The sequence below is a fragment of the Acinonyx jubatus genome, chromosome D2, assembly GCF_027475565.1.
Source record: "Acinonyx jubatus isolate Ajub_Pintada_27869175 chromosome D2, VMU_Ajub_asm_v1.0, whole genome shotgun sequence".
In the NCBI taxonomy this organism is placed as follows: Eukaryota; Metazoa; Chordata; class Mammalia; order Carnivora; family Felidae; genus Acinonyx; species Acinonyx jubatus.
The window spans coordinates 55,915,461-55,941,109 of NC_069393.1; the positions used below are offsets into that span (position 1 = coordinate 55,915,461).

The 25,649-nt window shown below is 52.0% G+C and overlaps 2 protein-coding genes across 21 annotated transcripts in view; both read right to left on the reverse strand.

Moving 5' to 3' along the window:
* Positions 1-8,366, reverse strand: part of PYROXD2 (pyridine nucleotide-disulphide oxidoreductase domain 2) — a 26,199-nt gene extending 17,833 nt beyond the window's left edge. Inside the window, exons 1-4 of the mRNA XM_027062814.2 lie at positions 8,233-8,366; positions 3,916-3,935; positions 1,295-1,388; positions 1,137-1,210 (exon numbers count right to left, since the gene is read on the reverse strand). Of these exons, the coding sequence (XP_026918615.1) occupies positions 1,137-1,210; positions 1,295-1,388; positions 3,916-3,935; positions 8,233-8,359 (315 nt within the window). The 5' untranslated portion in view covers positions 8,360-8,366. The remainder of the gene's footprint in view (positions 1-1,136; positions 1,211-1,294; positions 1,389-3,915; positions 3,936-8,232) is intronic.
* The window catches only part of HPS1 (HPS1 biogenesis of lysosomal organelles complex 3 subunit 1), a 32,827-nt gene continuing 9,463 nt past the window's right edge, over positions 2,286-25,649 (reverse strand). For 14 of the 20 annotated variants that reach the window (XM_027062804.2, XM_053207746.1, XM_027062801.2 and 11 more), the window contains exons 7-22: positions 23,619-23,779; positions 23,036-23,138; positions 22,374-22,472; positions 22,179-22,248; positions 20,180-20,235; positions 18,696-18,863; positions 18,421-18,600; positions 17,275-17,336; positions 16,600-16,734; positions 16,451-16,516; positions 15,213-15,357; positions 13,010-13,123; positions 11,430-11,512; positions 8,233-10,944; positions 4,384-4,516; positions 2,286-3,935 (exon numbers count right to left, since the gene is read on the reverse strand). In XM_027062804.2, the coding sequence (XP_026918605.2) occupies positions 10,782-10,944; positions 11,430-11,512; positions 13,010-13,123; positions 15,213-15,357; positions 16,451-16,516; positions 16,600-16,734; positions 17,275-17,336; positions 18,421-18,600; positions 18,696-18,863; positions 20,180-20,235; positions 22,179-22,248; positions 22,374-22,472; positions 23,036-23,138; positions 23,619-23,779 (1,605 nt within the window). In that variant the 3' untranslated portion in view covers positions 2,286-3,935; positions 4,384-4,516; positions 8,233-10,781. The other 6 variants (XM_027062806.2, XM_027062807.2, XM_053207755.1 and 3 more) reach the window with 5 other exon arrangements.

Sequence of the window (25,649 nt, forward strand, 5' to 3'; positions counted from 1 at the left end):
CTTGGGAGTTTCTAGTTAAAGGAACCCTATGACAGAAAACATTTTCAAATGAGTAACTTCTAGAAAGAGAATACTCGTGGAAATTTCCATTCTGTCATCCTGAGTTTTCAGAAGTTAGATTTTTCAAAAGGAGGGTCTACCCACAGTCCCCATCTGCAGCCACATCTGCCACTATGTATAATGCGTGCGTTTGCAGGTTGCCTTCAGCTCTAATCTGGTGTGGACTGTGGACCAGAGACCCTTTCCCAGGCCTTGGCTAGATTTCATCCGGTCCTGCCTGGTTGGCCGTGATTTCTCTAAGTAGGCAATAGTGGTTGAAGATCTTATTAACTTCAAACTTTCAATTTAGAGCAAAGTTGATGCTAAAGTGCTCACAGCTTCTTGTATGGATGATACACAGGATCCTTTTCCCTGAGTAGTGGTGACCCAGGCACAAGCAGGGAGAAGCTAAGTGGGCTCCAGAAATGTGGGGACCGAGTTTACAGAAGAGGCAGTGATCTGCAAGGACAGGGGCAGAGCTGGGTCAGCCTGTGGCCCAAGGTTAAGCTGACTAAGAGGAGTCATCTAGGGGCCAGTCAGCGTTCTCAGGACCCCTCAAAGCAGCCCAGGAGCCAGAGGAACTGAAAATCCCTGGGGTCCAACTTCCTGCTCAAGAGACTGAGAATGGTAACAGGATCTAAAGATTAATGAGGGAAGAAACCGGGCTCTTGTCAGAGGCCCAGGGGTTCAGGCAGGTACCCAGCGAGGGCCAGGTGACATGCCAGGAGGTGATGGGGCCGGGCAGAGCTGGAACCCCAGTCCCGTGCAAGGCACCAGCCAGTGTTGCATGCAGGAACATGGGCCTGGTGTTGACAAGGCTTGTTCTTCAAAAGATGTCCAAGTTTTATGTGAAATTTCCCATCTTTAAGGCACTGGGTAGGCTTCACAAAACCCATCTGCGGGAATGCACCAAAGAGAGCATGTGGGTAGACAAACCCTTGGATAGAAGAGAGAACCCAGGTGCAGGGAACCACGTGGGTACAAAATAGGGAGGCTTCACCCCAGGTGGGGAAGCTGGAACCGCCCCTCCCCCACCGTCAGGCCATGGGTAGAACTGGGGGGGGGGGGGGGGCGGAGCGCAGCGGGGGCAGTTCTACCTTCAGCTCCAGGTCGGTGTAAATCTGTGGCCTCAGCAGGCTGAGGAGGTAGGATGCTCGGGAGAACTTAAACCCTGAAATGGAATCCGATAAAGACAGTCACCGGTGGTCACCACTGGTCACCCTCTGCCACCCCCACACCACCTCTCAGGGCTCACCTGGGATGATCTCCTCGGTGACAGCTGCACCTCCAATCACTGGGCGTCTCTCGAAGACTGCCGTGTTCACCCCCAGTCTCTGCAGGTACGCCGCCTGGGGGGTACACAGGGTCTTCCCTTCATCGCTGGGGCCCACCTGCCAGCTCAGGGTCCTCGCTACAGGGCCAGCGTGCTAACCCTAGGCTCATGCTGTTCCCGCCTCTGGGGATGCCATTCCCCTTGCTTCCTCCGTAAATTCGCACTTTCCCAGATGTCTTGCAAGATGCAACATGACTGGTCCTGCCCCTCCATGTCCCAGCTGAAGGTGACCTTCCCTCCTGCATGGCCTGGGTGGCTCTGGGAAGTCACACTGCACCCTGCCCAGGCCCGCTCAGGGTGCCCATCTCCTCTAGGTGAGGGTAAGCCTCGTGCCTCCTCAGAAGCACAGAGGCAGCACGTGAGCTTGCCCAGTGAGCACCAAGCTAGACTGCCAAGCTCTACTTCCTCTTTCTGCTGGAGTGGCCTCAGCACCTAATCCATCTGGCCTGTTTCCTCCAGTGCAAATACGGGCCTGATGATGGTAACACCCCTTGGCCTGCTTCACGCACTGATCCCTGACACACAGCACGTGCCCAAGAGAGGAAGCTACCTTTATAGCACAGCTTTATTTGGGGGGCGAGGGGACAAATATTGCAGGGATTTTATTAATTTTTCCTAGCACTTAATGGGAAATCAATAAGTATCTGTTAAACTGAACTGGCCCTGAGTCTACAGACCTGCAGTGCTGGTCCTCCCACTACCATCCCTGCCAAGATAACAACAGAAACGGTGTAACTCAGAAAGCTTGTTTCTAAAAGTTTACTTGGCAGTGACTCTGTGCCACACCCTGTGAGTGCATCACCCCATTTAATCCACCTCACAACCCTAGGGGCAGGTGCTATGATTCTCCTCATTTCACAGATGAGGAAACTGAGGCCCAAGGAGGTAGCTTGCCTCAGGCTCACAGAGTAGAGGTGTTGGGAATTGAACCCAGATGGTCTGGACTCAGGATCTATACTCCTGACACATCTCAGTGTGGAAGAAAAAAAGCCACTCTGGCATTGGGAAGCCGCCTGGCCCTTGGCCATAAACCATACTCTCCCATAACACTTGAGCAGCCTCACAGAATGACAACCTCAGACTGAGACCATGATAAATGGGACAGAACAAGCCCATCTCACAATTTTGTCTGAGTACAAACATAAAACAAGGGCTCTGGGTCACCCACAAGATACCCAACACCGCCTCCTCTCTTGGCCAAAATTAGTGGTTGCTGCTTCCTTACCAGTTATCCTCTCCTCCTACTGGTCCCTCTCCCCATAGATCAGATTTATCGAGATGCTAGTCGCAGGGGCATTCCTGCTCTGACAGTATCCAGTCTAGAGCAAACCCCTCTTTTGCCCCCCAGATCATCCAACCAGAGTTCATATCCTAGAATAGGCTCTTCTTAACCCCCTTCTCCTGAGCTGCACTCCCCCCCCACCGAAGCCAGTCATCACCCAACTCCCTGAATGGCAGGGCTGCATCTGGGTGGGTCTTCGGCTGGAGGGCACTGACACCAACCTCCCTTGGGCTGGGAACCTCCAATAACAAGAGTCCCCATCTGTGAGGCTTTGTGTGGCTGGTCCTTAAGGCATGTCACTTGCTGGCTTTATGGCAACTCTGAGACTGGGCATTTTTATTCTTTTACCGTGGTTGAGAGAGCCTAAATGACTTGCCTTGACCTTCACAGATAGAAAGTGGCAGAGCTGGGGGATGAGCCTGTGTTCATATTAACATAAAATCAATGTTTTAAATTACTGATCAGTTGAGTTACATAGCACTCCCTGTAAAATGTTCAAGTAAAACTAATAGGGAAAAAGATTAAGATTTCACGCAAGTCTCACGGCCCCCTCTCCCCAGCATTGCGAAGTCCTCCTGTATGGATATTCTAGAGCAGCCTCTGCTTCAGGAGGATATACCGTGCTTGTCTTGTGAACACCTTTAGCACACACTTTAGCTTTCTAGGGGTACAGGGACCAGAGTTTGAGAAGCACAGCCTCAGGATAGCCCTGACCTGGCTCAGCTTTGGACCTAGAAGCCAGTGGTGTTGTGGCAGGGCCCTGCCTCCTCAGCTAGCCTGGCTTTCTCGCTGTCTCCAGGGTATACCTGGGGCTGTGTGGCTGCTGGGTACTTCAGGGTGACACATGGTGGAGACCCAGCTGTGCAGCACAGGGACTATATACACAAGGACCGCCCCCTCATCTGTAGTCAGAGGGCCCCACCCACCAGGCCTCAGCTCCCCAGGCTCTGATATGTCTCCCAGCCTATGTCAGTTACATATGCTCCCACCTCTTCATCATCTTGTTTCTGAAAGCTCCCTGACTCTCCCAAAGTCATGGGGGAAATGCACATATGTTATGGAGAGGAGAGGAAAGAGAGCCTCCGATACTCTCCTTAACTACCAAAGAAATCCATTTGACAGCCACCAATCAGTGCCCTGGAGAGGAGGCTAGCCTGCCTCCCCATGTCTCCTGTGGCCCACACCCTGCCTGCTTCCTCACATTCCGGCGACAACCTCATGTCCAGGGGTCATGAAGTGGGGCAGAGGGGGAGGTACTCACAGCCACCAGCCCATTGTGTCCTGCAATGAGACAAGGGAAAGAGGAGGAGAGCAGCAGTGGTCAGCAAGCAGACAGACATATACCTGAGGAACGTGGTCACCCATCCCTGGCCCCATGCTCGTGAAGATCCTGGGGAGGTAGCAGAGAGTTGGATGTTGCAACAGCATCTAGCTTGATGCCATAAAACACCTGGTCTGTGGGGAGTCAGAAAACCCTGGTTCTTGTCCTGGCTCGAAAAATGTCCCGTCACCCTGGCCTGGCCAGTGGCTCCACGCTGGAGTGATGGGTGAGGAGAAATCCACAGTCATCAGACAAAAGCTATCTCACGAAGCCTCGCATTGCTGGGCTTCCCAGCACCTGGGGATGAGCAAGTGAGGGAGAGTCACGGTTTCCGTGGCAGGGACAGAAGGGGAGCGTGGCTGGTATGCTGCTAGGCAGACAAGCCCTCCTTGTCAGGTGTGGAATCACCGGCCGTCCAGGTGCGTGCTGGGCATGTGGACGGATGCTGTCCAATGTGGCTTGTTCTCCCCAAGCGTGGTTCACTGTAGTGCCCCGGAAGGCTTTAGTCACGTGACTTTGTCTTTGTCAACCACCAACATTCCTGGGGTAAGATGGGAACAGTTCAAAATGAAGTAACTGAACACAGACAGCTTAAGGAGTGCCAGCTGATTGGGTGAACTTTGCTATTTTACATGTTTAAGTTTCTTTCCAAAGATCTTAGGAGGGCTGCCCCTGGGTTAGGAGCCCTAAACTTGACTTGGGATCCCATGTTGCACACCAGGCCCCCCTGGTAGCAAGTGCTTCTCCTGTTTCGAGAAGCTTCAGGACCACCCGAGAACCCCTCCCCAGAGTCAGCTCAGCAGGGTGAAGGCGGGGCCCTGGGACGGATTTCTCACAAGCCCCCAGGTCATTCTGATGCGGCCATCAGAGCCAAGCACAGCCGGTGGGGTGGGAGGCCTCTTCTTCCCTCACTCTCAGGATAACTCGGAGCTGCTGCTGAAGAATCCCTTGTCGGGCAGAGAACAGGCCCTGGTTGTTTTCAAGTAGTGGGGACAGGCCTTGTCTGGAACACTTGGCACACATTCCTCCTTGGTGACAGAAGGTCACTCTGAGTCTTCAGGGATGTCAGCAGAAGACTATGTTCTCTGAGCACCAACCTGAACCTGGCGTTCACTCAAATAAAACGTTCAGCCATTAATTTGACAAACATCCATAAATAGGAGGCAGCAATGACCCACATGATGGATTTCTTCATGGCTGAGCTGACTTTGTTTTACATTTTCCACACACAGACTCCCAGAATTTGAGAAGTCATTGAGCCAACTTCTCTTCCATTAAAGGAATCTCTAAAACAGAGCTTTTCAACTCCCTTTGACCATGAGCCACAGGAGGAAGTGCGTTTTACACCGTGACTTGGTACACAACCCACCTAGAAATGTATTTAACAGACAAAAGCTTCATGAACAATATCAACTCATCCACGTGATAAACTTGTGAAGATCCATTTGATTATATTTCATTTGGAAAGATGAGTTAACCTACTGTTTTTATATATTTTGAAAAGTTTCTTAATAAGGTTTAAAAAATATGCTGGATGGGATTCATGAATGGGTTGCAACCTGCAGTTTGAAAAGTCCTGCTCTCTAATATATACATCAAATTAAAGGCAGACTGTCCTGGGCTCAACCTGGTTTCTGCTATTTACAGAACATGGCCCTCGGAGAGTCACTCTGACCTGCCATGAGCTTTGGGCTTCTTGCAGTGTTGGAGGGAGAAAAACCAATAATATATGTAAAGCACCTGACCCTGGGCAGGCCCACAGTAAATGGTAGCTATTTGTCTCTTGAGTAGTGATCATAAATCTCAGAAACTGAATAAAAGCTTCCAGGCAACTCGGTCCAGTTCAGTCATCACGCGTTAGCCCATAGGTGCACAAACAGACCTCAAATGACAAAGGTCAAGATTCCATCAGCCCAGGACCCTCTTGTCCATCCCCCAGTCCTGCCTGGGCCCTCCTGTGGCTTCTGGTGACCTCTCCTTCCCCTGTGAGGGGGTCTTAAGCTACAGGCTCTGATAACCTCCAGCCTGACTCCAGGGATCCATAGATAGCCAGGCACATGGGGCTCGTGAGGGAAGCTGCTCTGGACTCGGACTTTCAAATGTGGCCTGCAGCCGCCCGCGTCAGGCCCACTCCAAATTCTGGTCAGATGTGCTGACTTCCACTGAATCCTAATCACCAGGGGCAAGGCCCAGGAACTGCATTTTAACAAGCTCCTTGGGTCACTCTTAGGCATATTTAGTCAAGTGACTAATCAGGGTCATCTTCAAGGTGGCTCCCAGGTAGTGGTGTGACCTCAGGGAGCAGAGATAACCCTTCTCTCGCAAGATGGCCACTCTGTTCCTTACTTGGTCCCCAAATGCCCTTAAACGGGGCTTCCCTTTATGTGTAGCAATTAAACAATGTCAAGCAAAAACTCACACCTGAGACTCACACACATGTGAGCTATTCACCCTGGCATCTGGTGACCTGGAGTCAACTGTCCCTGCCAGAAGGCAGCAGGGGTGTGCCGTCACCAAGGGCAGAAAGGGAGTTGGGGGGGGGGGGCACAGTGCCATTTACTGCACCCAGTTAGGTCTACAGCTGGTTTCCCCCCAGCCAGGAGGTTTGTGACAGTTGTCAAACACAGCCATTGCTACAATTTAAATTATATAAACTTATGGTGAAATAAATTATAAACAAAGGTCATACATACTCAAAACTTGTCAACTTCCCACATCATATTACTATGTGTCACAATTACCTATGCTCTTGTGGTTTTTTACCTCTGAGCAGCCGTCAGCAGGTTGCACTGTGTCACAGTGGGCTGCTGCGACTCTTTTCCAAATTCACATGCAACCGCGTCACCGTGGTAACTTGAAGGTGGCCATGGTGGGAGTATTTGCACCATGAAAGTCAGTGAACATTACATATCGTGGCTCCATATATTGCTTTGTTGATGGTTAGAGTTATGAAAGCAATGGAGAAAACGCTAACAATGCAGATGAAACCCAACCGTGTGCTGTGTCCCTGGCTGTTCCATCGTGAAAAAGCACAAAAAATTAAGAAAGTATTCTCCCAGAATGGGAAAAACATGATCTGTTTGAGTGAAGTCTCTCCCGTCATGGAACAAGTGAAGTTCAGATGTACCTTTGTTGCTTTGCTTCACTTCTACTCTTTGAAGTCAATCAAAAGGTCAAACATTCCCTTGGGCACTAGCCTTATTTGTCAGTAGGAACCAGAAGGTTGCTAAGTATAGCAAAAATCCCAGAAGTTTGGGGAGAGCCCGTTGGCCACCTGGAATTTAGAGTATTGTGTATCTTATTTGTAAAATCGTGTGCTATGCTTCTTTCATTTCAGTATTTATACTAAACTTATGTATATGTATTTGCACACATTTTTCCCTGGAGAGGCGACCGTTAAAAACATTAACTGGCCATGACTGCTCTTAGAACATACAAAAATGAAGAGATGTCAGAACAGGATGCAGCTTTAAAACTGTGTAACCAACGTCTTCTTTCAATCCTGCCATTGTCTGTCTAAGCCCAGTGGGAGAGAATGCCAGAAGAGGCCCCTAGGGAGTGTGAATGGAAGGATCTGAGCAAAGGTAACCTTCTCCCAGCCCCACGCCCTCACACAGTCACGTGTCAGAATCAGACACTCTGTAGCCTGGGGGTCAGCGAAGTGCAGCAGATGTGCAAGAAAGACAGCAGGGGCTGTTAGCCTCTGCAGACACGCGACTCATTTCTATTTTTCCCTAACCCCCTTTATAGAACTGTCCAGTTTCCTTGCCGGATACATGGTCTTACTGGCGAAGTGGTGGCGACCAGAAGTCAGGGCACTTGGTATGACTGGATTTCATGGGTCTGTTATCCCAAGGCTCTTTCTTTCCAATCCTTGTGTACCATATGCTTTCTAAGAATGTGGTGCCAAGGGGCTAATTTTGCAGGAGATACATGGAAACCCCTGCGCTCACCTATTCTTCTCTGGTCATTCTAGAAGGGAACACCAAAGCCCAGAGAGGGCAAGGGTCTGCCCCAGACCACACAGCAAGTTGATGGCAGAGCCAGCCCCACAACCTTGGTGCCTGCTCGAAGACTAAGTGGGCTCCACCCCCGCCCCGCCCCCCGACTCTGTTCTGTCCCAAACCCTGGCCATCCTGTGGACAGAGGAGAGGGAGGGGTGGGGCTTGGGAGTACGCCCCCAACTCCACTCCCCCACCCCCCAGGCTCTGAGCAGGGCCACCTTCCTGCCCCTCAGCTCCAGCACATCCTGGTTACCTGCTCCTATCACCACGGCATCGTACTCAGGCTTTAGGCGTCCTCTGGCTTCCCAATGAGCTCCTCTCCAAGCAGGGCAAGAAGAGGCACCTATGCCCCGGCTGAGTCCTCGGCCACTTGCAGCCATTTCTGCCCAGTACTAGGCCAGGAATTTGCTTACAATCAGCTTTCTGTGCTGCCTGGGCAGGGGGAGGGGCAGGGAGAGAACAGGAAGAGAGGAGGAGCTGCAGTCCAGCTGCCATTCTTGGCTCTGGGCCAGGACTACTCAGAGGACATGCAGCTTTCAGGGTCCAGGCAGGGCAGAGTCTCGGGAGGTCACCCATTCACCGGGCAGAAGTCGTGCCACCTCCAAAACGTAGAACAGGCACTGTGCGGTTAACTCTAGGGCTCCCATGTGCGGGGGCTGTGCCGACCACAGTCCCCAGCCTCTCACGGAAACCCTAGAAACCCCATTTTATGGACCAGGGCCACTGAGGCTCAGAGAAGGGACCGGGGAGGTCATGCAGGCAGAGAGTGTGCTGGCAGGGCCCCCTCCCCAGCACTGTCCTGCTTCTCATTAAGGGGTTTAATGTCTGGGATTTGCTGGGGAACAAGTCCAGAGGACGTGCTGTGAGACTGTTCTAGGGCCACAGCCTTCCGCCTGCAGGATGGTGAGGGGCTCGACACCCACCGCAGGCCCAGGCAACCCCACAGGGTCTCCGTGACCAGAGCCTCAGTACAATGAGGGCCACATCTGTCGCTGGGGTCCCCCCGAGAGCTGCGTGTTCTCTCCCAGACACTTGAGCACCCTGCACTCAACAGGCCGCCTCAGAAGCTTGCAAGGGATGGGGGTTCACCTTTTTCTTTTGAAGGCCTGGTCATCTGTCTTCTGTCTTTTGGCACCTTTCCCATTTCCCCAAATCCTCAAGGATTAAAGATCACATCTGCAAAGATCTTCAGCTAACACCCTTCCTTGGTACCCTCTGGCCTGCCTTGTATCAGGTGCTCCTTTGTTCTCTGCCCATTGGCTAGCAGGCCACTTCTCTATGGTAGGAAAAAAGCACCGTAGGAGTTGAGTGTCTGTACTGCTATGACATCTGTCAGTATTCTAGAAACCCACTATTAGAAATGCATCTTAAAATTGGGAGAATTTGTGGAGAAGGTGCATCTGAGTAGGAGAGCTTTCTGTGGAACCTTCTACTTGTGACTGAGACACCCTGACACTCCAGGTTTACACCATGTGTAAATCTCTGCTGAAATCTGATGCAGGATGTCCACCCCAGTGTTACAATATCGAAACATTCAGGGGACTGGTTAAACCAGATGTGTCACATCACGTAGCTGCTCAAAATTAAGGAAAACTATCAGGGGACAAAAGTGGATACCCTACAGAGCAGTGGGCTTCTACACTTAGTTTTCCCCTTCGTGCTCTTCTGGGTCTTACACAATTGAGGTTTGAAATCTCCATTCATTAAGTCAAGATATCATGAAGGAATGAAGTCCCAGTCACCTCAGCTGACAATGTCCCTCACTGCCACCTTCTGAGGACGTTAGTGTGAGATGTCCTTCTAGCTCTTTCAGTACCTCTGTCCTCCCCCCCACACCTCCACCTCCACCAGCTATTCCCTTAACAGAAAAGAACAGTCTTCTCTGCATGAGTTTCGGCTCAAGACTAGAGACCCGAAGGCCTGGCTGCTGTCAGCATGTCATACAGGGGGCCTGGGTGCCTACTTCTGCCATGGCGCTTTTCTCATCCCTGCGGCGGATGCTCCCCAGTCCCAGGGCTCTGGTGGTCTCTTGTTCTTGTGTGTCTCCTGGGGTGGGAGCTTCTAGGTTAGAGGAGAGGGACTGCACCACCCGGGGCTGGGGTTCTCAACCCAGGGCACACAGGGGTCGGCTGGCATGTTTTCAAAAACCTATACCTGGGATCCACAGGCCCAAGTGACACAAACCTGAGTGGGAGCTAGGAAGGAGTCGAGACAGAGCAGGGTGCAAAGGGGCCAGACTGCTGGGCACCAAGGACAGCCCAGGAGCCCAGGCACGTTTGGCTTGAACCACCACCACCAGCATTTATTGAGCACCTGCCATGTGTCCAGCAGCCCTCACGGCCACCCTGAGAGGTAGGGGCTATCGGTGGAGGAAACCTGCCCAGGGTCGTAGGGAGGAAGAGGCACAGCGTGAATCGCAGCCCGGCTAGGGCGGCACCTTTCATCTGGAGAAGGAAATGGCTTCCTGAGGGAGCTCTTTCTCCACTCCAACAGCATGAGGAGGCATCTTCAGACACCTGCAGGCACTGGGGACTTCCTGTCTCCTGGGCATAGATGGAGAGGCAGCTCTGAAAGCAGCCGACCCCAGTTCTAACCTCGCAGCCACTACTGTTTTAAGGAGACCAAGGGACCCTCTCTGGCCTCCCTCCTCCTCCAGAGACAAGGATTTGGGGATTTGTTACTTGGAGGGGAGACTAGTCTAAGGGGTTTAAGAGACCCCGGGGACTGTGCTATCCCTAGGTGAGTGCTATACGAGGGGACCAGGATACACACAGACCGCGCCGGAGCACTGTGCCCTGGCCCCTAGAGCAAGGGGACGCGGGAGGTTTCCCACAGGCGCCGGGCCAGCTCGCCGGCCTGCTGCACCAGCACGTCTGTGGGGATGACCGACAGGTGGAGGGCCAGCAGCTCGTGGCACTTGACAGCCTCAGCGGGATGGCCCTTGCTATAGTAGCGCAGGAGCTTCCTGGAGGAAGACGGGGGACAGGATTCAGGTACGAGGCTGCGGCAGCCCTCCCAGAACCAGGGGTCTCTCCCAGCACGGCACAGGCACTGCCACCTCACGAGGCCCCAGCACCTGGCTGGCAAAGCCTTCCCGCCCCTCGCTGACCTAACCACAGGAGGATCAGCCCCAGGCTGCACAGGCCACCCCCTGGGGTTCCCCGTGTGGGTCTGGTGATGGCAGTGTCCAAGCTAAGGGATGCCACAGAGCCAGCGGGGAAGCCCTAGGGCCCCATCGCGGATGCCGGCAGATGCTGCTGAGAGTGTGGGAACCAGGAGACGGGCAGAAACCTGGGTGTGCTCCGTGCCCACCCCTCTCTCACTGAACACAGGGCTGGGCAGGAAGGAGCTTCTAGGGGGGCATTCCTGAAGGAGGAGCTGCTCCTCTATGGGGGAGTGGCACTTATCTGGGCACCCACTCTTCCCAACAGTCTTGTAAACTGGGGTCACCTGTAGTAGTCTCCTCCCAGCACGCCGATGGAGGCCGAGTCATCCGAGAGGACGGGCACTTCTATTATCTGGAGTTTGTACCCCTGAGGAGGAGAAACATCTTGAATGGGAGGTGGAGGTACGGTGGAAAGAACATGGGCACGAGTCAGACACCATGTTCAAGGACTGGCTCAGCCCTGCTTGGTGAGTGCTTGCTGTTTGGACCTCTTTTTGCATCATTTTCTCATCTGTGCAGTAGGAATAACAGTAACTGCCCAGTGAACACTGGAGGTGACGTATATAAAGTTCTGAGCGTCCTGCCTGGTCCACGTGTGGTAGCTCTCACTCCCATCAATGGGAACACCTGGGTCAGTGGCCAGCATGGGTTCAGGAAGGCTGCCAGGAAGGCGACCCAAGGAGGTGTCATAAAGGGTCTGGAAGGGCAACACATTATCAAAAGGCCCAACTCCCTGTTTTGGAAGTGACAGAAATCTCCAGGGTAGGATGAGGAGGAGAAGGAAATTAAGACCTGCTGGGCGGCTTGCGTCCCAGTCCTGGTCACGGGGTTCCTTCCAATGCCCACGTGGGCACTGTGGGGCCCATCGTGTGGGTGAGGTGCCCTTGGCGTATTAAGTGGCTGCCCAAGACGGCACAGGTGCAGGCAGCCCCCACAGCCAGCTCTGTCCCCCACACTTCTGCTTCAGTCTGTCACTCTGTCATGCCAGCCACACACACGAAGCCCTGTCTCCCCCTAGAAACCCAGGTAAAGGTTGTACACACATCTTGGGCACCGAGTGCAAAGAGGAGCCTGCAGGTCAGGAGAGCCGAGTCTGGGCTCTGGCTTCATCATTTATGATCCTGGTGGCACTGGCCACGGAGTTTAATCTCCAGGCATCAGTGTCTCGATCTGTAAAATGGGTCCAATGATACTCGCCCCCAACCATGGCCCATGGGAGGATGTGAGGTTGCCAGAAGAGTGGTGAGGGACCCAGTAAGCACCCTACATTCCGGAAAGCACTGGCCATCGCTCTCAGGCCAGAAGGAATGGCCCCTACAGAGCTGGAACACAAAACAAAGAGAAACAGGAAAGAGAAGAGAGAGCAAGAGAGAGACACCAAGCTCCCATGACCTGTGCTTACACTGTTGAAACAGTGAGTCTAGAGAGAGAAATACGGGAATAGGAGGCCATACTGTCATCTTCACCTCGGGCAGGTTGCTTCACTGCTTTGAACCTCAGTTTATCCGCCTTTACCCTGGGAATGACAGTGTGCCATGCTTCGTTAAGAGCGGCTGTCAGCTGATCACCAGACCCCGAGCAGCCCTCCTCAAGGGGCACCCACCCATTCGTCCACGTGTTACCTGGACACTGCCTTGCCTGACGGCCTGAGCTTTTCAGACGGCTGGTGGAGGGGTCACAAGGCGCACAAGAAAGTGGGACCTCTGAGATCCGGGTCCCAAAGGCTGTGCTTACCTGTCAGTCCCACTAGGGACAAGAATTGATGAAGAGACAGAGGGACTGAACAGAGAGCAAAAGAAGAATATCAGAGTCAGCAGAGAGAAGAGCATTTCAGGATGGCCGCCCCGGGCCTGGCCACACCCACCATCTCATTCTCAAACCACAGGAAGTAGGAGCAGCAGAAGTCCCCCTCTCGGAAGAGCAGCGTGGTGTAGCCCTTCTGCAGGTATCTGCGGGCCAGCCGGATCAGAGACCAGACCTGGGGAAACAGGGAAAGTGCTCGAAGCTGCCCTGCCCACCATGGCCTGCGGGGCCAGCCCCCTCCCCACAGTGGGGCTAGGCCTCACTCAGGCTCTTGCCTCTGGAAGAAAAGCACTCAGAGAAGGAGCTCTCGGTAGGCCAGCGGCTGCTCCTTCTCCCCCTTTTCCTTAGTGTCAGGGCGTGACCTGGGTCAGAGCAGGAGCTCAGAAATAAATTATTGGATGGATGGACTAGGACGGATTACCCCTCCAAACACTGTGACAATAAAATATACATAAAAACACGTGAAGTAACTTTACACGGAAGCCATCCGTTAGTAAACTGATCACCAGACCCCGAAAATCGCCCAAGGGCATTGTTAAGTTAGTAGAACAGGAAATGAAGGTGTGGCCACCCATTCCCCCCTCCCCATCCCCTCCAGGACCTGCAACTCTGGCACAGGTTCTGTGCCAGGAAGGTGCTGGTGAACTGCTGGAACACGCTGAGTACCCTGAGTCAGGCATGTCCTCTGCTTCAGGGGTGAAGTCCCAACTAGGGTTCACCAAGGAGTTCGACAGAAACACAGTGACCAGGTGCTCATATGGGTTACATCCCCCGGGCGATATTCTCTTGCCTCATTCAAGGACTTCCTAATGTTGCCTGTGAACTGCCCACGGGAGGGCAGCCTGGACAGCCTGGGTCCCCTATTTCCCAGGGCTGCAAAAGGCCTGATGAGCTCTCTCACCAAAGAGCTTAGCGGAAGGTGTACATGATTCACTGCAAGCCAGACCACAATGCCATGTCTAATTACATCCGCAAACAAATACATGGATTTGCTATATTTTTCAGGAAAGCAATTTGACAACAGGTATCAATAACCTTAAAAACATTCCTCCCATTTGCCTTAATAATTCCATTTCTGGGAATCCATATTGAGAAAAGAATCAGAGATGAGGACAAAGATGGACGCACAAAGGTGTGCACTGCAGAATTATTTATGACCACAAAAGCCTGGAAACAATCTAAATGCTCAACGTTGGGGAAATGGCTAAGGAAATTATGTTACGTTCACATGATGGACTACTGTGGACTTGTTAAAAATCATGTTTATAAAGAATTAATGACATGAGGAAATGCATCAGATGGAAAGTGAAGTGAAACTGTGGGTAAACACACTGCATACACAGAATATGCAATTATAACCAAGGACAACGAGCTGCACAGAAAAACAGTGAAAAGAAATGCGGAGAGAGAACTCCAACAACTTCCAGAAAGATGGGTGAAGAGGATGGTACCAGTAAATGCTCAATGAATTGTATCATTTGTGCCATGTACTGTGCTAAACAGTCAGCATGCAGCATCTCACGCATCTGTAATCTCTGCAACTCCAGGACGTCAATAGTATCACTAGCCTTTTACAGATGAGGACACAGAACCTCAGACTAAGTAATACCTCAGCCCCACGGCCAGGGAAAGGCAGAGCCGGCACAGGCCTTCTGTTGCCCTCTTTACTTTAACCATTGGCATATACTTTCTTTAGACAACTCTAATATATGTTTATATACTATGCTACATGCTATATATATAGTATATAAATATACCTATACTAGTTTGCTATGAAATAGTCAGTTAAGGAGAATGAATACAGGACCCCCCAGGGAATGGTTCTTCAGTACAAACCACCTCCTGTTAAATCCTGTATCCAAACTGACTGACCTTGTGTCTCGTCCTCCCACGTGAGTTAATTCAGCAAATACTTACTGGAATTTATTTAAGCCAAGCACAATGTTAAGTCCTGGTCATTTCCCCCTTTGAACCCACTGCCCAGATGTGCTTATGCAGCATATTAGAAGACACCCAGGAAGGTGCCCACGTGGCCCCGAGGGCCAGGGCCCTAGAGTGACAAAGACTGGCTGCTAGCCTTAGGAAGCCACGGGCAGCTGGGGGCAGATGCTGACAGAAGAGTACGGTACCGGTTAAGGGGGGCGGGGTGCGCTTGGGGCCTCACGGGAGCCCCAAGGGCGGGGCATCAGTCCTTCCTGAGCAGGGGGCAGGCCGCACATCTTGTCCGACAGGGGTGAAGAGTACCCGGGCCAGGCAATGCTTACCTTGGTTCTGATGAAGGCGGCCAGCGGTCCCCTGCCCAGTTCTGATGAAGTCCTTTTACTACTGCTGAGGGAAGGGGCCACCATCTGGCCGGTCGTGCGGTCCACATAGATGAAATGCACCAAGCCTGGGAAGTCTTCTAGGTAGGTGAAGGTCAGAGTTAAGGTGCTCATAAAGCCAGGGACCAGGGAAGGTGCTACTCTGTCCTCCACCTAGGATTCTAGCAAGGCTAAGCAGTGGAGTCAGGAGACCAGGCCCACCAAGCCCTCCTCTCCCCACAGGTTGCCCTGTCAGTCAACCCCTGGTGTCCCTGTTTTCCTGGATCTCTTTACCCAGGAACTCCCCAGCGCTGAGAAATTCTATCATGCAAATAAAATGGATCCCTTGATACTAGCACACTTAACACAGGGAATTCTGGACCTAAGAGCAATAGGGTATTGTTTGTATTTTATCATTTTCATGAGGGATGAGCCTAAATCTTACATGTGGTGAGGCTGGTGTGAGAGCAGAGTTACCTAATGAATGAGCCTAGCTGACTACCCAACCCAAACACCTTGGCGTGGTTTTGTTCATCTCTCCACACATCACCTGTGAAGCTGGAAGGTTCCCACTGGAGAGGGGAACAGCCAACATGGCAGGGTGGTGGCTGCTGGCTAACGAGGGCCTCTGTCATCCCTTTCACCTGCACACCACAGGCAAGAGTCTTGGGAGATTGAAGGCCTGACATTTTAGAGATCTTAATACAGGAAAAACTCCTTCTATAAAGTTCCAGGGAAAATTAGTATTTGATAAAACTAGTGTTCCAGAATAAAAGGGTCAAACAGGTCTTGCAGATGGTTTTTTAAACAGGGATAAACATATTTGGTGCAGGCCTCCTCAGAACCTTCATGTCCCACTGTGTACTGTGACTTCTAAGGAAGACGTGGCCTCTCAAACCTCCCTGACCCCAGGACCCCTGCCCGCCTGCAACACCTGTTACCACTCCGCTGGCTGGACGTCAACATAAACGCTCTCTGAAGCTATGAAGCAACTGTGGGACAGCAGGGGTTTGTGAAGTTTCAGCCTTGGAGTGTTCCTACGGACAAGACACCCATGACAACATCTCCTATCATTTTTCTTTGAAGAAGCTGAGGCGGTGGAATGTACACGCTCCTTCCAGAAAGCCAGCAGTCCTTCAGAGTGGCAGGTGGTGGGGACAGGCAGACGTGAGGGGCTTCTTGGGGCTCAGGCATCAGGATATGACACCATGGTGATGTTCCTCCTGCTCTTCACCAACAAAAAGTCCTTCCAGTCCATCAGCTTTTCTCTGCCGAGGAAGCAGGGGAGGCAGGGTGTGGTGCGGGGCCCCAACTCCCACTCTGGTGACCCAAGCGCCACACCCACACTTACTGCATGAGTGTCTGCACCTGGTCCTGCAGCTGCTGGGGCAGATGCGGGCCTCCCCGGCCCGGGGCTGCGGACAGGAAGCTGAGACGGTAGACGGTGCAAAGCTGCCGCTTCACCTTCCCACACGCCTGAAGCAGCCTGGACACCGAGAGAGGAGAGCATGACAGCACGAAGGGCCCTGGAGGGTGGGCCGTCACAGGTGTACCGAGGACACACACCTAGGACCGCCCTTCATCCCAGGAGTCACCCCTGCTCCTGACGGGCAACAGACAGCTGCTGAAGCACACCCTTGCCCTCAAAGGGACAGGGCAGCTGCCCGGTTTTCCACCAATGTGGTGCCTGTGTACTTGGGTTGAAGCTTCTAGAATCTCCCCCCCGCCCCCCGCCTCTATGGTTTTTTTTTTTTTTTTTATCGAGACATGAGGGAAGTGCACCCTTCAGTGCTGGAGCTGGGCACGATGCTGAGCCTCTGTCCCACATTAAGTTCTCCAGGCTCTCGCCTCCACCTGTAACTCCTCTGCTTCCCAGACTCCCTCCAGCGTCTAGGACCAGACTCCACTGTCCTGAAGCCCCCTCGGCCCTCATAAGCACCTTCCTGAGCATTCTCTGCCTCTTGGCCTGGAGGAAATCGTCCCTCTGTCCACACGACTCCCCCCATCCTCAGAGGCCCCCACTCACTCCCGGGATGATCCGGGTTCGCTCCTGGAGAAGGCCTTGCTCTTGAACTCCAGCCAGGTGCTCTGTAGGAGGACAGAAGACAGATCAGCTTCCTGATGATGTCCCCACAGTGCGATCCAGGGGAGACTCTTGCGATGTTGAGCTCTGAGAGGGACCCACGCTCCCTGACTGCTCTGTATTTAGGCTCAGAGCACATCTGCCTTCACACAGTCAAAGCTGGCTCTCCACCAGGTCCCCCCCAGCTCTCTGCACCCCCTAACACACCATTCTATTCACTCAGCAGGCACTTCTTTAAAGAGCAGTATCTGTGTGGCAGGCACCGGGCTCACTGCTTAGCTGGTACAGACATGTAAAGTAATACTCTCAGAGTGACAGGTGAGTGCACCAAAGAGGAGTGGACACAGGGCAGGCGCCGGGGTGCTGAGGTGGGTGAGCTCCTCAAATGGGGACTCTGCATTCTAACCCAGTGCTGTGATGGCCCGCAGCATGGCAAGATGCTGGGCAGACTCCTCAGAGGTACCTGGGTCTGCCTGGGTCTCGGCTCTGCTCACTTGCTCGGCCTCCTCTGATCCTTCTTCTCATTTCAGACCCACGTACACTGCAGCCACAGTGCATCTCAGGTCCTCAGACAGACCCAAGCACCACCAGCTGTGTCCCCTGGGTGGTCTATCCCTCCTGATCTTCCTCTAGGCTCCCGGCATAGCCTGTGCTGTTGCTACTGCTTACTTAGCGTCGCTAGACCTCATCTCTGACCTGGGCTCTAAGCCTCCTCCCCCGCCCCGCCTAGGGTGGTAGGCTGTGTCCTGCATTTCTGTGTGACCTGACACAATGGGAGGGGTGCCACGGGCAGGCGGCCAGCCCTCACGGAGTCCTAAGGCCAAGCTCTGGTCCCACCAGCTGAGTAATCTCGGCCAAACCATCATCTAGGTGAGCTCCAGTCTCCTCTATACCATGGGAATTACAATTCGTGTTGTGCCAAACTCACGTGAAAATGCTCTGAAAATGCTGCTGTAAGTTTCTGTTATCATTTCGTACTGGGGGAAACAAGGGTTACACACCTACGGTGGGGCAGGGCCAAGGCCTAGAGGCTCCTGAAGGCCCTGCCTCCTCTCCCGGAGGCCGGCATGTCTGGGAATCAGGTCTCACCTGAATCTCTTGCCCCCCACGACTCTTGACAAACTTGTCCATCCTCTGGCGCAGGTCCCCCATGAGGGAGTGGGACCGCAGGGTGCTCCCGGCCTCCTGCCCCTCCTTCAGCTTCTTCTCCAGGAGGGAAAACCCGTCCAGCAGCTGGTACAGGACCAGGGCCAGGGGGGTGTTGGGGCACTAAGGGAAGGAGCACAGGGCAGGATGAACGGGGCAGCCTGTGGGGAAGGCGCCCAGGCTGGGGCATTGCCGAAGCAGGTGGGGGTTGCTCATGCCTTGGTCAGGAGCACCATGTTGATGCCGGGCCACAGGGGCAGGCAGTACATGGTGTGGGGCACCATAGGGCAATAGCTCTCTTTCACGCTGGCATCCAGGAAAATCCTTCTGGGGCTGGAAGGGACCAGGGAGTGAGGGACCAGGGTCTGGAGGGTGTCTTCAGCGATCTGTGGAGAAAAGAGCCATCGGTGGGGGAGCCGCCTGGCCTCTGCCTCACATACCTACCCATGGTTGCCCATTCGCTGTGCTCCCTGTGAACCATGGGGATAAATATATCAGTTCCAAGAAATCCAGTTCTTAAAAGTCCCCGAGCTCTGTCACAGCGGCCCCAGCAGCTCCAGGGCTGCTACTGTTTGTCTCCCTGTTTCTTCTGAGCCTTGCTGCCCAGAGTCAGGTCTGGAGGGCAGGCAGGGGCCATGGGCAACAGGATCTGGGGAAGGTGGTAGAAGAGACACTGAAAAGGCAGGAAAAATGGGGGTGGGGGGAGCTCCCTCCCAAGCCTTCACTCGGACAGAAGCATTTCAATAACGCCGTTATCCTACCCACCCTCAGAGCATCTGTCAGCCAGTACCATGGAGGAAAATTGAGGCATAGATGGGCTAAATGAGCCGGACTCCAGCCTTACTAAATGAGTAAGAAAGCCTCTGGTGGGGAAAAAGCAGAACATTGAGATCAGCAGAGATGCCACAAGCCGTTGTCTATCAGGATGGCACAGCAGTCCTAGCTAGAACAGCAAAATAACTGGAGACAGCACACCAGCTGTGCCGCCACTCTGCTAAATAAGGAGCACGGGCACGTAACCGACTTCTTGTTTTTAAGTTTATTTATCTTGAGAGAGAGAGAGAGAATGGGGAAGGGGCAGAGAAAGAGACGGGGGAGAAAGAGAATCCCAAGTAGGCTCCGCACTGTCAGCGCAGAGCCTGACATGGGGCTCGAGCTCACAAACCGTGAGATCACGACCTGAGCCGAAGTCGGATGCTTAACCGACTGAGCCACCCAGGCACCCTGGCATATGATGGACTCTTAAACAATCCTTAAAAACCAGTGCTAAGTAAATGGAAAAACGTTTAAGGAAAAAAGTGTAATGAAGTACATTAGGACTCAGATTTGGTAAATGAAAAAAAAATATATGCAGTGTGTAAGTACACATACATACGTGATTGCACATATATAAAATCATATGGAAGATTAGAAGGGAAACACCCCAAAATCATAATAGTACTTAACATCTGGGAGAGGATTCAGAGTGCTTTTTTACTCCTTTTCCATACTTTTGTATTTCCCAATTTTTCTACAATAAGTATATTTACTATCTAATTTTTAAAAAGTATTAAAACTTAAGCTGGACTTTCACTCCCAACAAGTGTGAGGAAGGTGGAATTTCTCAGGAGCTGAGGTCACCTTTCGCCCAGCACCTGCCTGGCCCCTGCCTCTGGGATGAGCTCTGTCCACCCCCCCCACCCCTGCCCCAGGAAAAACTCACCTGGATCTGGGGAGCATCGGTGGGTGGGGTGCCCCCATCCAGCCAGACAGTGCTGCCTACAGGACATAGGTAGTAACATAACATGAATAACATGAAAATGTGAATAATGGCCCAGCAGCATGTCAGGAGGGGAGGATGGGGCGGAGTACCTGGCAGGGACAAGAGCACTTAGTATGGGCCGGAGCAGCGTGGCCCTGCTCAAGGGACCCCAAACCGGAAGTACAGGGTGAAGTCTGCAGTCTCAGGGCTAAAGCAGCCTGGGGAAGAGAAAGCTCATCCCAGGGCCGGCTGCTGGGTCCAAGCTCCTGAGGATGGACCTGGCAATGGTGCCAGGTGTGTTCCTCAGCAACCCCTCTCCCAACGTGGGCCCCTTAATCCCCTCCTCCACTCCACCCTCCAGACTCCTTCAGGTCTCTATCACAGCGCCTCCTCACCAGGAGGCGGCAGTCACATTTCCCCAGTTACTCAGTTGGCAAACTCGGAGCACCTACTATGTGTAGGGAAATGAGCTGGATTTCCTTTGCCAGCCTAGCTCACAGAAACTTACTGAACCCACTACCTATCTGAAATATTACATGTTGGTAATAACATCCTTCTCCCTTATACTTCATTGCAAATAACGGTCATCTATAATCATGTTTCTCTAGGGAAGCCTGTTTGCATGTTTTCAAACACCTGATTTACAAATGAATGAGTACAACTCAAGCCATTTGTAAGCGGTGAGTTCCAAGCACTTTGAAATGGCATTATTTACAGCTCTGAGGCATAAAGTCTAACCACTGAGAAAGAGGCCAGGAGGAGGATTGTGATGAATGAGGGAAGAGAGCAGCAAGAAGAAAGGAGCTTCCATGATCACCCCAAAGCAGTGTTTCTCAATGTGCTCTGGGCTCAATGGAGAGCTCAGAGAGCTGAGGGTAGCTAAGGACCCTCAGAAATGTGCAAGCCTATAGGAGGTGGTGCATGACCTCAGGGGTCCCAGGCTCCCTGGAGCCCATCCAAGGACTTAAAGTTAAGAACATCTAACCCACTGGTTTTCAACTGTGGCTGCACATGAGACCTTTTAAAAGTCTTGATGCCCAGGCCACATCCCAGACCAATTAAGTCAGAATCTCTGGCACAGGCAGGCCCAGCTTCAGCATTTTTTAAAGATCCCTAGGTGAGCCCCCTGTGCAGCAGGGCTGAGAACCACTGTTCTAACTTAAATCTGTGCATAGTACTGGTTCCCACTCTGATGCTCACTGGCTTCTTGGGGGAAATTTCTAGAAGTATTCACACCTGGGGCCCAGTCTGTGGACTATATAGCTTAACTGGTCTGGCTGAAGCTGCCTGCATGATTCTAATGTGCAGCCAATGTTGAAAACTGGTGGCTTAAGGGTACCACACAGTAAATTCCGTTCAAAACTCAGTCCCTGAGAAGTTTCTTCTCCTGAAATCATGGCTTTTTTCTATCAGGTGAAATGAACCATATGATCCTTCCTTTTCCCCTAAGAAATTCATAGATAAATGTGAGCCCATTCAGAGGGACTATAACAGTACAGATTTTGGCTTATCTGTTTTTTCTAAGCAATGTTGTCAATTTTTTTTTGTTAGCAACATTTTGAATATATATATTTTTTTATTGTTTACCCACCCAAATACTCTGGAAAAAACAGCAAAGTACAGAAATGTTTCTATTTATAATTTAAGTCATTATACTTGAAATCAAATGATTATTAATTATAGTTACTTATTAATTGATTACAAGAAAATAAAAGCAGAGAATATACCTTATGGTAAATAAATTTTTAAATGAAATCAATTTGTCACAAAAAGCTTTAGGACTCATTTGAAGGGCCATCCTTGAATTCATGCCAGAGCCGGGGGGGCGGGGATTGGTGGACAGAGCAGGACCCACAGGAAGCATCAGGCTCTAGGAATCTCTGCACCTGCCCCTGTGCCCTCACAAGGTGATGCCAATGGGCCCCTCCCCCCTCCCCTCCTCCTCCTCCCCGGGCCTCACCTGAGCTCTGTTCTCCAGGGGAAGGAGCTGGTGTGAAGTACTCCTCAGGGAGGGAGAAGCTGTCTGTGTCCTGCGTGGGGTGGGGGTGGGGGGCAGGGAGGCAAGAGGGTGTCTTGGGCTGACAGCCAGGAGAGCCTCCCACAGGCGGCTCAACCCCAGCCCCTCTCCCCTCCTCAGGGTGGGTCCACCACACACGGTTGCTGCAGAACTCCTCCTGGTGGGGGCTGCAGAACCAGGGCTGCAGGCCTGCTGCATGGGGATGTTCTGGCTGCTCCGGGGCCTCCGTGGACAAGGCTGCCATAGTCAAGGAAGACCTAGTTAGAGCGTGTCTGACCAGCTCCTCCCCACAGAGCCCAACACCTCAGAGCACAGCCTCTAACCCTCTGCGCCCCCCCACAACAAGGCAGCCACGGGCGAGCTCACTTTCCACAGAGGTTTCATCTCTAGGTAGCCTGATCTGTCTCCAGACTACAGAAATTACAGAAATTCCAACACACTGACAATCAAACCACCACCACTGAGGATAATGGGGATGGCGGCAAGCGAAGGTGCTGGCTAGCACTTACCAGACGCCCCAGGCACTGCTGGGCTCTAGGTAAACTGTCCCCTTCACTCCTCCAAACCCTGTCCCACTGCACAGATGAGGGACACGAGGCTTAGAGCAGCAAGCACTCCAAAAATCTGCACTTTTCACCGACTAAACTGCATTCTAGAATTCCTGTTACATCTGAAAGCAGCAGAAGTCGAGCCCAACCCCAGGACCAGTACTGTGACCCTGAACTATGGCCTCCCTAGATTGCCTGCCCAGCGTGCTCCAGAGGGGGGTTTTGGAGCTGCCCAGGGAGCTGGTCTAAGACCTGAGGGTCGTCATCCTCCACTGTGCTCTCACTGGGGTAGAGGTCCTGAACCAGGAGAACGAGGGCGAGGAGGTCGGCTGGCCGCAGGGAGCTGGCACTGTGGCTGCAGAGAGAACAGGCAGCTGTCAGCACGTGCCTGGGGCACGGGGCAGTGGCGCAAGGGGCAGGGCGTCGTAGCGCGGTTCCTGACCTCAAGGAGTTTGGGAACATGTCAGCTGACCGCATCCTTCTTGGAGAAAGGCAAGGTGCAGATAAGACTAACCAATTCATTAATTCTAAAAATAAAACTTGGTTGTGTTAAAGAAGAAAAACTACCAACGAGAAATCACCAGGGACCAGTAACAGCATGTCAGGAAGTTCTAAAATTCAGATTTGGAGACAGTGTTCCAGAAAGACATAATTCAGAGAAGGGAATGAGCTGAGAGGGGTCACAAACTGAAGAGTCTGGGGAGGCTTCATGGAAGAGATGGGTCTTGAAGGTCTTCTTGGCTGGGGAGGTGGTGCTTTTCAGGTAGAGGAATAAGGGGCAAGGAGGAGGGGCTGGGGGGCCTCTGGGTCACTGCCTGCTGGGACCAGGGCTCACCTGGAGTAGAAAGCCAGCAGCTTGGAGTGCACGAGCAGGAAGGCATGCAGGGCCTCCTCGCCGGCCCTCTCGGGGCTGGAGTTGACAGCGTGGATGACATGCCGCTCCAGGGCCTCTATGCACAGCTCACAGAGCTGAGGGTGAATCAGCCGCTCCACAGCCTGGCCATGGGTGAGAAGGGAAAGGAAACCATGTCACCGACCACTCTCTCCTGCTCCAGGTCCTGGCTGGTGAGTACATTCGCTCAGTCCATGCTGAGTGCGTGCTCTGTGACAGACACTTGGGAACGGGGAGACTCAGACCAGCACGGTCCCTGCCTTCCTGCAGTTTATGGTCTGGTCACTAGACTCCAGTGCATGAGACAGATAATATGCAAGGAAACAGACAAGATTAAAGCCAATTCTAGGGCGCCTGGGTGGCGCAGTCAGTTAAGCGTCCGACTTCAGCCAGGTCACGATCTCGCGGTCCGGGAGTTGAGCCCCGCGTCAGGCTCTGGGCTGATGGCTCAGAGCCTGGAGCCTGTTTCCGATTCTGTGCCTCCCTCTCTCTCTGCCCCTCCCCCATTCATGCTCTGTCTCTCTCTGTCCCAAAAATAAATAAACGTTGAAAAAAAAATTAAAAAAAAAAAAAGCCAATTCTAATAAGTGCTGTGTAGGAAACACATGGTAATGAACAGCAGAGACCTACTTGGGTAGAGTATTTAAGGAAAATGTCCCTGCAGAAGGGACCTTTAAACTGCTATCTAAAGAACAAGAAATCCTATCAGAGAGAGTGGAGGGGGAGAATGCTGTAAGCTGAGAACAGAGCTTATGCAAAGGCCCTGAGGTGGGGAGAGAGTTTGGAACAGTGCCGTCCAACCAATATATAAGGCAAGCCCTATGCATAATTTAATATTTCCTAGTAATCTACATTAAAAAAGTAAAAAGAAACCGGTGAAATTAATATTAGTAATTTATCGTGCCATTTCAACATATAAAAGCATTATTAATGGGGCATTTGATGCTCTTTTTTTGTACTAAGTCGTCAAAATCCAGTCTGTATTCTACATGTACGGCAGAACTCAATTTGGACTAGCTACCTTTCAAATGTTCAATAACCAAATGTAGCTAATGACTACTAGACAGAATTAAATGTCAAGCACTCTTGAAATGGAAAGAAGTCCCAGGGGGTCAGTCCCCAGTGAGCAAGGCCAGAGAGGCCCGAGATGAGGCTGGGGTGAGATCCACGGAGGCAGATCACACAGGGCCTGGTAGGTTCAGGAAGGAGTTTGGATTTTATCTTAACTGCATTAGGCCAGCTCCTACAAGAAGCTCTTCTGGATGTCTCCGAAAGAGGTGACCATGTCATCCTTCGTGCCACCTTGGATTTTGACAGGAAACCCAATATGGCACAACCAGAATGCTTTGTTGGATGTTCAGGTATATATGTCTGGCTCATCTCCTCTCAAGGGCAGGGACTGTGTCTTTATTCATCTCTATTCCCAGGGCCTGGCACACCTCTTAGAATACAGTGGGTACTATACATTTATCAGAAGAGTGAGTAAGCGGGGCGTGAAAATGAATCCTTCAGATCTATTTTCCAGTTCACTAATTCTCTTCCTAGTTATGTCTCATCTACTATTTAACCCATCCCTTGAGATTTTTATTTTAATAATTATGTTTTCATTTCTAAAATATCTATATGGGTTCTCTTCCGGCTTTTATGTCTTTAAATATTTCAGTTATTTTATATTCTGTACCTGATAATTCCAGGATATCAAGCTCCTTGGGATCTAAATCTACCGGTGATTGATTTTCCTCTCACTCGTGGTGGCTCATGTCCCTGTGCATCTGACTGTTAATTGTGAGCTCATATTCATTTGCTTTTAACCTGTCCTCTAAAGCAGTGGCTTTCAAAGGGCAGTTCCTGGACCAGCATAATCGGCGTCACTGGTGAACTTGTCAGGAATGCAAATTCTAGAACCCCCCCCCCCCCACTATGAGAAAAGGGAGGCCCAACAACCCCTATCTTGCAAGCCCTCTAGATGATTCG